The sequence below is a fragment of the Macrobrachium rosenbergii genome, chromosome 3 (assembly GCF_040412425.1).
Source record: "Macrobrachium rosenbergii isolate ZJJX-2024 chromosome 3, ASM4041242v1, whole genome shotgun sequence".
Lineage (NCBI taxonomy): Eukaryota > Metazoa > Arthropoda > Malacostraca > Decapoda > Palaemonidae > Macrobrachium > Macrobrachium rosenbergii.
Window position 1 is genome coordinate 12017817 of NC_089743.1, and position 15881 is coordinate 12033697.

At 37.8% G+C, this 15881-nt stretch overlaps 1 protein-coding gene across 4 annotated transcripts in view; it reads right to left on the reverse strand.

Annotated features, from left to right (window-relative positions):
* LOC136852684 (latrophilin Cirl-like) overlaps nt 1–15881 on the reverse strand; it is a 1484851-nt gene that overhangs the window by 535200 nt on the left and 933770 nt on the right. For all 4 annotated transcript variants that reach the window (XM_067127658.1, XM_067127633.1, XM_067127599.1 and 1 more), the window contains one exon: nt 1091–1126. In XM_067127658.1, coding sequence (XP_066983759.1) covers nt 1091–1126 — 36 coding nt within the window. The remainder of the gene's footprint in view (nt 1–1090; nt 1127–15881) is intronic.

Genomic DNA, 15881 nt, shown 5'->3' on the forward strand with positions numbered 1-15881 from the left:
CAGTCTGTATAAATAGAATAAAATAAAACGAAAGTGGAAAGAGTAAATAAGTAACTTCGTGACACTAAACCTGGATGATTTAAGGCGTTGAGCAAGAGAGCCTTGAACTGAAACAAAACAAGAAACGAAATGAAAATAAAAAAGAACGATAAAATGACGAGACATCGTGATAAAGAAGAAAGACACGTCAATACATCCTAGTGGTTCTGTAGATGTTATCAAAGCGCTCTAATGAGTTGTAACCACCGAGGGCCAGACAATTTGAGCTTTTAAACTCATCCGACATTTTCTTTTTTATTCCATTTAACAAGGCTAAAAATCACGACGACACAGTTCTCTCCTTTCCTACTCCTTCCTCTCCCCCCACCCTGACCAGCCCACACTCCCCCCCCCCCTAAAAACCCTACCTTGCTTTGTTGCTTTAGAAAACTCTAAATCTAATGAACTGGCCATCGCCATCCCCACCTCGTCACGAAAGCAAGCGAGCGTCCGTGCTTCGAATGTGTCCCTTCGAGCTAAAATGATTCCTGAAAAAAGGTGACTGCGAACGGTCTATAAACCAGCTTGCATGACAGTCCAACTGCGCTTGGCTACGCCCACTTTTCACAGTTCTGGCATGGCACCATGACACGAGCACACGATGCCGTGACACGATAACTTTTAACTTTTTAAACACAAATTACAGGTGAGGATTCTGTGGTCTTCTTGTCCATTTACTGAAAAACGCGTCGCTATTGTTTTCTTTTTATTTGTCATATTTTTATATAAATTAACGCATAGTCGTTCTTCGGTAAAAGCGCGATCACTGCTTCCATTAAAAACAATGCATTGAGACAGTCGATGCCGTTCTCGCACGTAAATATCAATTAAAATTTGGCAGTTTTCTTCAGCACAATAACAGCTTTGATTTCTGGAAATAACACCTCGACGATATGAACGAGGCACGGACCGTGCAGTAACAATGCATGCCAGTACAAACCAGAGGAAAAGTCTTGGCCACGGTAGTGTTTTTCAAGCATTCAGAAGCAATAAACATGTTAATTCCTTCCGTGAGTCATGCGACTAACTAGAAAAGTTCGAAATCTCTTACCTGCATTCATATGAGGTCTATGCTGGGAAATATATCCTGCAATGAAAAAACAAAATATATAAGCATCATACACTACAAAATAATAATAATAATAATAATAATAATAATAATAATAATAATAATAATAATAATAATAATAATAATAAATTTAGCAAACAAGTACATAAATCTCTTAAAACTAAAATGAAAAGAATAATCAAAATGTTCAACAAATGTGTTTTACTAACCAGGAGCAAATATGAGGGTATTTATCATTCTCCTAATATAGGTTAAAACCACTTTATTGTAAGATTAAGAGAAAATTAAAGTTTTCTCTTATTTACAGCATACATATCTCTTTAGGTGATGTATAACAATTCTACACGTGAAAAAGTACATGGAAACAAAATCATAAATATCACAGAGAACTGGGATCCCACTTTTCATTGTATGTAAGAATCGCCATAATTTTTAAAGAAACGTTCTATATATTCAATAAGCATAAACGCCATTTGGGAAACGGTTCAAGGTGGCTGAACAGAAGCCACCCAAAAGGATATTGCACGCAACCTTCGAAGCATCGCTATAATGTTTCATTAGGGCATCAGTTTGCAAAAGCCTTTCTGGCAGTTGATGATCACAGCACAATATGTCAAATTACTATGACAGCACCAAGAGGTATTATGGAGATGGCTTGAACAAGTCCTTCGTCCCAAACCAGGGAGAATGGCATGTGATAGTGTAAGCTGGGCTTTCTGGTCACCTGAAGAGTAGGAAGACACAGAAATTTAAGAGACGGGAGGCTCGAGATGAGTGCTCTGTGTGGTTGTATTTCACAAAGGCCCTTTGCATCGCACGGTGTTTGGAGGCGATGATGGTAACCACGACAACGAAAATATAATGATTCAATGAAAATTTGTTCTGCTACATAAAAAGCACAGAAAACACAAACATGTAAATAAATATCATACTCAGTAAAGCAATAACTAAATTTTTAATTCTTGACGAGTACATACACGGCAGTGACTGGTTCGATGTAAAAAAAAAAGGGGGGTGGGTCTCAGACAAGATTTGCTTTAGTCTCCATAGCTGACTAATATATTTATTAATGGAGTGATACCTGAAGTCTGGTTAAGGAGAGCAAATATAGTTGCAAAATTGTGGTATAGGAAAATGAGCCATGATGGTGTGCAAAATACTTGAAGTTTGTGGATGGTATAGTATTACCTGGGGATGGTGATGAAAACTTCAGCAATTAATAAAACAAGTCTAGCGTTTGCAAGAGGAGTAAAGCTAGAGTAACTGTGAGAAGGAATAAGGCTGAGAGTAAATGGAACAATGAGTACACTAGTGGTGGAGAAATGGAAGCAGCTGATTAGTAGAGGTATTTGGATGGAAATAAACATAACGGATGATAGCGAGACCACCGAAAGAGAAGGCCTGTTCGATGTATTGTGACGTAAGCAAGGATGGTCCGAGTAGCTAGCACTGACTACGCTGCCAGACGAAAGAAATGTAAATAAAACATCACTAAAATAGACAACTTGTTGCTTGCTAGTTATGGTAATAAGTTAATTTACTTATTTTTCTCGTCTACACTAATTTGTGTACACTAAATAATACTAACTCGAAACACAGGTTATGAGATTAATATAAAATACTGAACCAAAACAACTTATTTACAGTTGCAATACAGTATATATCGAAGCTCAAACATGTTTATCACTGTATTAAAAAATGTTTATACATAGTGTTAACGTCAACTTACAAGACGGCAGTGCAGTGGTTTACTCTACTATATGTGAATGAAATAATTATTATCTTTTACATATAGTTGTTATTTGGTAGTTAAAGTTTCTAACTTTCTCTCTTATTCAAGTTTTTGTTGGCTACAATATAGTTATTTTCTTGGGAACAATAATTATTCAGTAAAACGTTAGTAGAAGCCCATATTATTAATTTGGCTATTTTTTCTGTACTATGACCTTCATTACTTACTGGAGCAGCACATTTATTATTCAACCTTTGACCTTTATATGGGAATTTTACATTCATTATTGTCCGTCAAATGTAATGTAAAAAAATTGACACATTCTGCAACTTCTGAATAAAAAGGGAAACTGATTTTTTTCTCAAGAGTTAGTAAAGCCTGAATGAGATACTCATTGGATACTTGTGAAACTAAATGAACACTTTGTTTCTCAAAGGTGGAGGAGGAGAATGCTTTTCATGACAGAGTTGAATGGTGCATAATGAATTTCATTTTCTAAAATATTATTTCCATCAAAGGAGAACTGTGGGAACTTTACTGTTTTATTTGTATCTTTCTGGCCAAGTCAGTTATTTCTGGTACATCTCAACAAATGTGCTGAATTTCCGCCTTTATAATCAAAATATGGTTTCAATTGAGTTTCATCCGCCGTCAGTATCACTGTTTTGTTATTGGGTAGCAATGATTTACATTTATTGTTAATGTACACAGAAAATTTGAGTAATTTTGTTCTGATGCTGGGGTAAACTGTTTGGAGACACACACCTGATGGTAGAGTAACTCGCCAATGGTAAGAATTTCTTATCTCTCAAGACTATAACTTTGAGGGGGAACAATTACAAAAAAAAAGACAATATTACCAGCTCTGATGAATAATAAAATTTATTCAGTCATTAACTCTAGTTATTCAAATATGAATTTCAGCAAAAATGAAATCACTAATTTTACAACAGCAATGCTACTGTAGGTTTTAAAAATACAACCAGTGTCACCTCTCTGCAAGTTATTCAATATCTGCTCAATGATATTTGCATCATGAACCTCTGTAGGAATCTTTAAATCTCCTAAGTGCAGTTAGGCTTAACTGTAGGTGGGGTATTGCAGTGTACAGTATGGTATTTCATTAATCCGTACTCAACTTCTATTTTGTACCTGTAACCCTTAGAATTCTAGGCCAGTCTAATTTTATTCACCTTAACCAATCTAGGTCCAATAAGATTTGTCCCTTACCTTTTGACTACTGGCAATGGTAACTTGCCTACTTCCTGATCACTATAATGTACTTCCACTTGTGATGAACCTAAAACTTCTATGTCTGTGCCATTTCCAAAGCTCTGAACCTATAACTTCTATGTCTGTGCCATTTCCAAAGCTCTTGCTAAGTTCTGCACTGGGAGTTGTTAGTCTATGTCAAACATGGACTACACTGGGAGTTGTTTAACATATGCTACACTGGGAGTTGTTTGACATAGACTACCCTGGGAGTTCTTTGACATAGGCTACCTGGGAGCTGTTTGACATAGGCTACACTGGGAGTTGTTTGGCATAGGCTACAGTGGGAGTTTTTGATATAGGCTAGCCTATATTAGATTCTGTAAAGTCTAGCTTATAAGAATTCCTACTAAAATTCAAACTAGGCTAAACCAGTCTTTCTTTATGTTGCACTTTTACCTTGTTGCTCACAACACCTACCTAAATCCCTTTTTCAGGCTACAGCTTTCTTAGGCTATACCTGGGTGTAGGCTATACTTGCACAGGTCTAACTTATGGTACCTTACCAGACAAACCTAACTGTGTTTGTCTGCGCTCCTGACATGGCGTAACGCTGGTTCCAGTGTGATGAATACAGACTTTATGTTGCAGTCAAAAGTTATCCTAATGTGGAATGGAATGGAATATGAAATTTAGTGTTGAAGCCAAGCACTGGAATCCGAGGGATTATTCAGCGCTAGTTATCGTAATGTTATCCAGAGGCAAAAGTCAAATACCTGTTGCAGTGAACTTATTTGTTGAGTTTACCTATTTACCATAGTAAGTTCATCCAATAAAACACACAAGATACATCCGTGGCATGCTTCTTCGTTATGCCATGTACGTTTTATGGTCCAATTAAAAAATAAAACAACGGAACCATGAGAAAACCTTGTACTCAAGTGATGTACAGGAAGGAAGCTCGAGAGAGAAAGAATCGCTAGCTTGGGACCACCAGGGTCAATGGCATCACGTCATATCCACCTGGCCTTGTTTCTCAGTGGTCTTGATGATAGTGAGATGAGAGAAGAGGCGAGTTATAGAATAAGTAAAGCAAGAAGGTAGCAGATTGTAGAACAGATGGAAAGGACACTTAGATTGTTTATGGAGGTGACTGTGGAAATTTAGGAAGTGATTGTTGAGCTAATTCTACCTGTTGGCAGTGAAGATGCTGAATATGAATGAACAAGAAAGGGTTAAAGCTGCTGAGATAAACAGTGTACATAGCAGTTGTGGCATACTGAAGACTGAAAGGATCAGAAATGAGGAGATGCAGGAAATGGGGGGTGAAAATGTTAGAGTAGGTGAGAGGATGATCAATGTTTGGAAATGGTTTGATCATATGAAATGATTGAAACCATTCGGAAGTGTTTGAAAGGAGGACGGAAAAGGCCTAGAAAGGGCCGAATAGATGGAATAAAAGAGGTACTATAGGGAACGCCATTAATATATGTTTGCAAGTTAGAGACAAATAGCAAAGCATGTGTGTAGAGGTTCAACACACTGAAATATACAGCACTGCACGGGAAAACTCTGAAGAACTTGGAAAATTTTCCTGCACCTCCTTGTACTGACTGTCCCTTTTATCCAGGAATTACTGTACTGACTGTCCCTTTTATCCAAATATTACTGTGCTGACTGTCCAATTTACCCAGGTATTACTGAAGAGACTGTTCCTTTTGTCCAGAAATGACTGTACTAACTGTCCCTTTTATCCATATATTACTTTACTGACTATCCCATTTATCTATATATTACTGTGGTGACAATCCCATTCATCCAGGTATTACTGTGGTGACTGTCCCTTTTATCCAGGTATGACTGTACTGACTGTCCTATTTATCCAGTTATTACTGCACTGACTGTTCCTTTTATCCAGGTATTACTGTAGTGACTGTCCCATTTATTCAGTTATTACTGTTGTGACTGTCCCATTTATCCAGATGTTACTGTCCCTTTTATCCAGTTATTACTGTACTGACTGTCCCATTTATCCGTGTATTATTGTGCTGACTGTCCCTTTTATCCAGTTATTTTACTCACTGACTTTCCCATTGACCCTTGTATTACTGTACTGACGGTCGCATTTATCCAGGTTTTATTGTTCTGACTGTCTCTTTTACCCAGGTATTACGGCATTGGCTGTCCCTTTTATCAACACATTACTGCGGTGACTGTCTCTTTTATATAGGTATTACTGTACTGACTATCCCATTTATCCAGGTATTACTCCACTGCCTGTCCCTTTTATTCTGATATTACTGTGGTGACTGTCCATTTTATCCAGGCATTACTGTGGTGATTGTCCCTCTTATCCAGGCATTACTATTCTATCTGTCCCTTTTATCCATGTATTACTGTGCTGACTGTCCCTTTTAGCCAGATATTACTGTTGTGACTGTCCATTTTATCCTGATATTACTGTGATGACTGTTCCATTTATCCAGATATTACTGTGGTGGATGTCCCATTTACCCAGGTATTACAGTACTGACTGTCCCTTTTCTCCAGGTGGTATTACTGTGGTGACTGTCCTATTTATCCAGGTATTACTGTACTGTCTGTCCCTTATATCCAGGAATTACTGTGCTGACTGTCCCATTTACCAAGGTATTACTGTAGTGACTGTCCATTTTATCCAGGTATTACCACGGTGACTGTTTACTTTATCCAGACATTACTGTGGTGACTGTCCCCATGGTATGACTGTGCTGACTGTCCCTTTTATCCAGGTATTATTGTGCTGACTGTCCCTTTTATCCAAGTATTACTGTTGTGATTGTCCATTTTATCCAGATATTACCAGGGTGACTGTCGCATTTACCCCCACTAAACCTAAACACACCCCCACTTGACTAAAACACCCCACTAAACCTAAGCACACACACCACTAAACCTAAACACACCCCCTGCTAAACCCAAACACATTCCCACTAAACCTGAACACACACCCCCACCAAACCTAAACACACCCCTATTAAATCTAAACACAAACATTGAGACAGAATTATTAATCACAGGAGAGAAAAGCATTTTCAATAATATATTTCTATGATATCGAGTACATAAAATAAGGGTATGATAAACCCATAGAGTCAAGCAGTTACCACATAAGTTACAAAGGGAAGGGGGATGGGGATGGGGAAGGGGAAGGGGTACAGATTTGAAACCTATCTTCTTACCTAAGTTCGTCAAATGATGGCCACATGCCAAATTTTGTCTAGATTGGTCAAGTGGTTACCACATGTTACAAATGGAAGGGGAAGGGGATACAGGTTTGAAACCCACCCTATTATCTAAGTTGGGTCAAATGATGGCCATGTGCCAAATTTTGTCTAGATCAGTCAAGCAGTTACCACATAAGTTACATAGGGAAGGGGGATTGAGGAAAGGGAAGGGAAGGGGGTACATGCTTGAAACCTACCCTAATATCTAAGTTGTGTTAAGTGATGGCCAAGTGCCAAATTTTGTCTAGATCGGTCAAGTGGTTTGGATTTCTATAGCACACAAACATAACCACAAACATACACACAAACATTCACTTTTATATAAAAGACTAGCTGACCAACCCAGTGTTGCCTGGGAAAACTCTAAATGACAACTGATAAACTTGCTCTCTCTCTCTCTCTCTCTCTCTCTCCCCTAACACCCCCTCTACTCCCTCCCTCACTTCCTCTCCCTCTCACACTCTCACTCTCTCTCTCATTCTCCTCCCTACCAACCCCTCTACTCTCTCTCTCACTCTCTCTCTCTCTCTCTCTCACTCTTTCCCTCTTTCTCCTTCCTAACACCCCCTCTACTCTCTCTCAGTTCCTCTCTCCCTTACCTGTTAAGATAGTACTTCAATTACACTGCCCAGCATTTTTGACATTTTATATTTCACCCTTCTCATCCCCCATTCCTATTGGGTTGATCTTGAACTTAAAGGGCATCGGGAGTTACCATTCATCTCAGCGACCTCAATTTTTTACCCCTTCTCAAAAAACCATTGGTTAGACACTAATATCTGTCATTTCCAGTTATTTTTATGTCACACCCTTTCCCAACCCCAACCCCTTTGGTGCCAGTGATATCTTACCCACACAGTATTCTTTTTCAGATAGTAAGACATGAATACCGAAATGAGGTATGATAAATTTGTAGAGTTTATTTTGTTACTAAGTCTACAGGCAGAACCACCCCCATTTCAGGGAAGCCCTTCCCATCCCCACCCCCTTTGGTGCCCTTTAGTGCTAGTAATGTCTTACCCCCACAGTATTCTTCTCCAGATAGTAAGTCATATGTATACCAAGTTTGGCTGATACTGCTCAATGCATTTAAGAGTTATGCTGGAATAAAGTACACACACATACATGCATCCATTTATATATATATATATATATATATATATATATATATATATATATATATATATATATATATATATATATATAATATATATATATATATATATATATATATATATATATATATATATATGTTAGTATTGTTTAGTGCTTTTGCAACGACTGTTTCCTTGTTGTGGGTGCACTCCTCTCCCAGTGGTGCTTTTTTTTGCAGATAGAGTTTATGTCTGTTGCCTTCACTTTGGTAGCGATAATCAAGTTTGGGTAATCATCGAGTCAGGGTCTAGACAGCATAGCAGCATGGACTCGATGAACAGCAGGTAGTAGTTACCTGTTGGCCCCTACAGCAGTTGAGGATGAGAACTTCATTTGAGTTCGAGGATGAGTTGATGGCTAACCCTAGTCATCTGTAGAGAGGAGGCATTCCTCTGGGACAGCAATTTGGCTGTCGCATCGACTCTGCTGTGAGCGTCTGTGTTTTGTGGAGATGTTCCTGTTTGCCATCATGGGGCGGTTTTGATGACTTCACGGTAGTAGTTTGATGGTCATCCTCGATGACCTTTGATGGTCATCCTCTGTGACCCTTGTTGTGGTCTTGGACATCTCTGGGTAGATGTTCAATTTTGCACTGTAGGTGGATTGTGAATTTTCATTACAGATATTTATGTATTATGAGTGTAATTGGTATTTATGATAATTTGGGTTATTGTTATTTTTGCTGCTTTAATGATTTTTTGGATATTTGTGTACTTTTGGTTATACCATTATTTATGTTAACTGATCTCACTTTATGCTGTCTGTATTGTTTATTATTGTTTGATGTAGCTGAAATGTTGTTCGCTTTTATATGGTATTTGTTAGTTTTTGCTGTTGTGGTAATGTATTATTTTAAAGTAACTAATTTTGCTACATCGTTGTTATTTATGACTGACTCTTCGGTTGTGTGATGTGGTACATTTATTTATTGATGTACGCCGGACTTGACTCGATTGTAAATATGTATATTACCTAATGTTAATAAACTAGTTTTAAGGTTATTTTGCTGGTTTTGTTGTTCCCCTTTCCCCGTGGTTGTCTCGGCTTCTGCCAGTCTTTCCAGTCCATCTCTCTGTAAGTGATGATAGAACCTGATGAACCAGATATGGTTCAGAATATATATATATATATATATATATATATATATATATATATATACATATATATATATATATATATATATATATATATATATATATACATATATATATATATATATATATATATATATATATATATATATATATATATATATATATATATATATATATATATATATATAATAAATATATATATATATATATATATATATATAGAATAAATATATCCTCTCTCCCTGACATTTGTTTGAAATTGTGTGCAGCTTGTTTTCTTTTTTTCAAACCACAACCCTCTCTCATACTGATATACCTGCGACCTCCCTCATGAGAACTGATAACTCCGAGTTACATTATTCAAGCAAACATCCATCTTTTTCTCTCGTTCAGCCCTTTCCCCCCACCCTGTCGCCTATTTTTATCTAGGAATACAATTCGATCTACATTCTGTTTACAAAAACAACGAATCCCCCATATAATTTTCACATTACTGGATAACTTCATGGCTGTTCCGTATTATGAATGATGTGTACACCCGACTCACGAACATCCTGCTCTCGCGCCATTTTCTCTTTCTCTCCATCTCTTTCCTTTACCGAACTCCTTTCTTTTCCTTTACTGTTTTCATTCGCTCCTATCTTTAATTCGTACGATTTACTTAACTTGTTTCTTCAATGTTTCCACAATTACAGTCACTTACTATTTTCGTTTCCGATTTCTTTTTATTTTTGCTTATCTATTAATGGTAATGATTGAAATAATAATGCTAATAATATGTCTGGACTTTGAGTTCTATTTTTTATCTTCCTCTCACTTTCTAGGTCCTGAATCAAGGCAAGCATCAAACATTCTCTCTCTCTCTCTCTCTCTCTCTCTCTCTCTCTCTCTCTCTCTCTCTCTCTCTCTCTGTGTGTGTGTGTGTCTCCTGGCTTTAATGAAATAATGACATGTTGGCGGCGGGAAATGTGCAAAAACAACAGTAAGATGAAAGCCGCATCACAGGGTTAAGTTGTCAAGAGGAAATGTAAAATGATACCGTGGAGAAGCTTTATCATCGGCAGCATCTGTCTGTGCCCGTAATTTGACTAATGGCATAATTCACAAGAATGTTTTCCTTGTAATAGTTAGCAGTCAGTCAACCTTCTGATTCTAACATGAGACAAACAAGGTTATGGGATAGGTTTGCCCGTAGGGGGAAAGGGAGACGTGTAGTTCTTTAATGACGCAAACAAGATTAGCCTGTCATTTCTGTGCGTCTGGGTTGGTCAAAGGTCAGTGGTCCAAATGGGTCTTCTATCCCTTCAATACCTTGCCACAATTCTGGGTGGCCTTTGGGCAAGGGCCCGTGTTGGCACAAGGTCGGTTGTACCTGAACCAAACACAACGTACATTGGAAAACTATCGAAAAGAAAGTATGATAAATAAAAAAACGTAACTTAGCTATCGATGAAGACCCAGTTTGAGCTTATGAAAATGGTGAGCCTTCCGACTGAAGCAACTTACAAACCACTGTCTAGCATGGGGATATGAAACTGGTTGGGTGGGGGCGTGACCTTCTAAAGACACTATAAAGGGAATGTGGCTTTCCTTCAACTACCCTAAATAAGAGTAAACATCTCGGGGACATCTTACTTAAGAAGGTCCTAAACTGGCAGTGGGGCAACCGCATAATGTCAGGATAGAGCAGGCCGATAATAACATTTAATAAAAAAAGGACGGTTTCACCGTAACAAAAAAAAGGTGTGAAAATGGAATGGCTCCCTACCAGAGAAACCACTGATTCAGCGAAATATCCCCAGAAACAATTGGGATTTCCTAATTCATGCTTGTTTTTCTTATTCTTGGCTGCTTCTGAATTATGAGGTTCGTTTTACTCTATTTTTCACATGACATTTTTGTTTAAACAATAACTTCGTTAGCACATAAATATCTACATTCAAAATTAAGCCATGAGTATTCACTTTGTATTGCTTACAGGATTAGTCTACTAATGTTTGGGTGGCCCACGTTTCTTTGACATAATTCATCTGGACAAATTATCATCAAGAAATATTGCACACTCAAAAATGGAGAATTATTAAAAATCTATTCATATGTAGGAAAAATCTGTTTTTTCCCATCTCATTCTTTGTAGACATTTCTTACTACGTTGAAAGATAGGTAACAGCGAATACAAATGACCAGAAAAACAAAAGCGGTGGATAAATCGATTATTGGTTATTCGAGGTATTCCTGATCTTAGCTCAAGCAGAAAATCGGTCTTTTTCTTAGTCTTGGCATTACCGGTTCGATAATTGAGTGTTTCCTATACGACTAAAGTATGGAATCTTCTCCTGACTTCTGTTTTTCCAGTCGTCTGATCAACCTTCTTTTAAAGGGCTAAGTCAGACTCATTCGTGAATCCGAAATACGCCTAATTCAAGAATTTTCGAAGTATTCTTATATTCTTCCTCTCGTTCATTGCCAACTCTCTCTCTCTCTCTCTCTCTCTCTCTCTCTCTCTCTCTCTAGACCTATTCAGAGAAAAAAAAAAGACCAAAAGGGAATGAGAGGAACCAGGTGATGTGTCTAAATGCATCTATGCCATATTTGGATGTGCCTGATTTTGCATAACTATCTGGCGTTGCAGCTACTATGGTCATCAGCGTCTGTCTATAAACATTTTACGCAAAGTAAAATCATAATTATGATTATAATTTTGAACTGTAACTTAAAGAACTGACACAGAGCACGAATGCTACTGTAAAATCAAGCGTTCATAAAATGATTGAATTAAAAGTTAAAATATCTCATTAGACGTCATATACCCACCATAAAAGTGCATACATCCATGTAATATGAACAGGACCTCGTCCTCCAGAGAGAGAGAGAGAGAGAGAGAGAGAGAGAGAGAGAGAGAGAGAGAGAGAGAGAGGATAATAGTAATTTTACATACAAGATCTTGTCATGGCAAGGTGTCGTATTTCATGGCTTCAAAAATTCTCTGATAATAGCACGACGGTAATCACGCGCTTACAACAATCTTTATTCAGAGGATCAGCCATAATTCAGAGGATACAAACTAAATCGCATTAGCCGGAAACTCAAGACTTCAAGGCATAATTTTCTTTTAGATTTAATTACAAGTTATTATTGGCAACAGCGTCATACTTCTACATCTGCCCCACGCGAGTTCATTCAAGAAACGCTCCCTAGTTTTCGCACTGTCAAATTACATGAATCTCCTGGCGATGCAAATGAGGGCTCTACACGAACAAAGCTAATACCTTAGGCAAGTAAGTAGATGTTCGCTAAAACGAATGACATGCATAAGTCTCGGCTGGAATGGAAATGAGAAAACCCGCGAGAAAAATCATTACTCTCGAGGCAAGAATGAGAACAGCCAGCAGCTCTGCAGGAGAAACACGAAAGAATACTTCAGCGATATGACTGCTACAAAATGAGGTGTCATTTGCAGTGTCAGCAGTTCCTCTTTGGGCGAGTCGGTAGAGTTCCCGGCTAGCACTCTGCTAGGCCCGAGTTCGAGTCTCCGGCCGGCCAATGAAGAATTAGAGGAATTTATTTCTGGTGACAGAAATTCATTTCTCGGTATAATGTGGTTCGGATTCCACAATGAGCTGTAGGTTCCGTTGCTAGGTAACCAATTGGTTCTTAGCCACGTAAAATAAGTCTAATCCTTCGGGCCAGGCCTAGGAGAGCTGTTAATCAGCTTCTCAGTGGTCTGGCTAAACTAAGGTATACTTTTTTTGCAATGACAGCGCAGCTCGGCGTCTAAGTGCAGTTTCTTCACAGCCTCGAGGCGTCTGTGTACAATCTCGATTCTCCAAAATGAAATAAATGATGTCTAAATGCTCATGGATTGACACTGATGTAACTATGACAATTATAAGTCATTAGAATTTAAGCTGATTGATTACTTTCCTTCTATTTCATCATTCAGATTTTTTTTTCCTTTAAAGGTGTTCCCCAAGAAGATATTAGTCTTTTGGTTTCCAGAAGGTCTACTGGGATGAAGTTGCTGGCCCCAAGTCCTTTTCCACCCTACTCGCGACCTTCCATTACCATATACCTTATTTAGTGATTAGGTCATCTGACGCACAATGGTTTTTTTTTTTTTTTTTTTTTGCAAAGTCGTAAGCACTCGCCCGACCTTTCCTATACTTCAAACGAAATAAACACTGCTGGTTAGCTGAGAAGACAGCTACCGATCACACTAAGCCTAACTGTATATGAACACTTACATACATACCTGTATGTATGTGTATGTACAAAATTTTATAAAAAATCCTCACATACATCAGCATTCATACAAAGCATACAGGGCTCTTAATACGCACTGGTCTCTTGTGATGACCAGGTTTAGCGAAAACTTTGCTTTTCATAGATCTCGTAACGCACGGTGTATGTATGGCAGCACGGATGGAAGGTATAGATAAGTTTAATACTGAATTAAACAAAACACTTCGAGCATCTATTTCACTCAACGATGAGGCAAATATCATTAATTACATAATTAAATTACGGATTAACTTTAATATTTGAATTAAAGAGTCAAATTATGAAAGTGGGGACCCTGAAAAGTTTGAGAAGCCCCATTGGATAAAGTGGTGGCATCAAAGTTGAAACACAATATGAGAGACGAAGGACTGTTTAACAGCTTTTCATGTGGATCGCAAATTCTTCATGTGAAGAGAATTGACTGATTTTTCTCCAGAGCTCGTTCTGGGTCCTCTATTTCGGAGGACAGCAAGTTGCGGCATCGATCGGGGGCTAAGCGCCGGATAGTTAGTGTTGCTTAGGTGAGGTTAGGATGAGATGGTAAGGAGTTATGATGGTGCTAGCCCCTACAATACCACTAGTGCTGAGTTGCCCATCATGCCGATCTTGCCAGTTGAAGAAATTCAACATGAGAGCTCACTATTTTAGCGTCTACTGTGCTTTCTTTCTCCTTCACAGGTTCCTTGATCTTTCATCCTTTAAGAATTTATTCGTAAAATTAAATACGTGACACGTGTGTATCGATTCCTGGGTCATGTCAAATTTATGCAGAAAGGATAAGTGTATTAAGAGCAGTGGGTATGGGGAGATAAAAGGGAAAACAATGGAAGGTAGAACGGGGCGTGAAAAAAAGTAGGAGTGAGTATAATTGAAGGAGGGAGACAGGAGTGAAATAAAAAAACGTAAAAGGGAAAGCGAAAAATTTAATTCTAAAAGTACTACTATTTATGTTAGGAATATGCGTGTAACCTTTACAATAATAAAAAATAAAATATGTTCATCATAACCTTAAAAGTATCAAACTTAAAATCTGATTTATTTAAGGGAGAGGATTAATTCAACCTAACATTGAAGAAGTGGAAACACCAAGATACTGGTATATTCTGAGTTACAGGTCTCGAAGCGCATGAATACTCAAAAGTGGATTTCTGATTTGAAAGGGACGCTGCATTTAACATAACAGTACTCTAAACATATACATATATATATATATATATATATATATATATATATATATATATATATATATATATATACATATATATATATATATATACATATATATATATATATATATATATATATATATATATATATATATATACATATATATATATATATACATATATATATACACACACACACACACACACACACACACACACACATATATATATATTATATACCAATATATGCTGCCCAGGATAACTATAATACAATTGATTAGCTTTCTCAACCCAGCTCTGCCCTCTCTAACTCTGAATGACAATTGATTAACTCTCTCTCTCTCTCTCTCTCTCTCTCTCTCTCTCTCTTCTCTCTCTCTCTCTCTCTCTCTCTATTTCCCTCTTTCACTTCTCTCCTTCTCTCTCTTTCCTCTCTCTTTCCCACTTCCTCTCTCTTTCTCTCTTTCTTTCTCTCTCTCTCTCTCTCTCTCTCTCTCTCTCTCTCCCTCCTGTCTCTTTCCCTCTTTTCTCTCTCTTTCTTCTCCCTAACACCTCTCTCTCTCTCTCTCTCTCTCTCTCTCTCTCTCTCTCTCTCACCCCCTTCCCAACCCACATCCCCTTTGGTGCCATTGATGTCTTACCCCCACAGTATTCTTTTCCAGATAGTAAGTCATATGTATACTGAAATTAGGTATGAAAAAATTTGTAAAACTACGAATGAAGCCCTTCCCACCCCCACAACCTTTTGGTGCCCTTTGTTGTTAGTGATGTTTTACCCCCACAGTGCTGATTTCTAGATAGTAAGTCATAAATATACCAAGTTTGGTGGAAATTGCTCAATGCTGGCACATACACACACACACATAC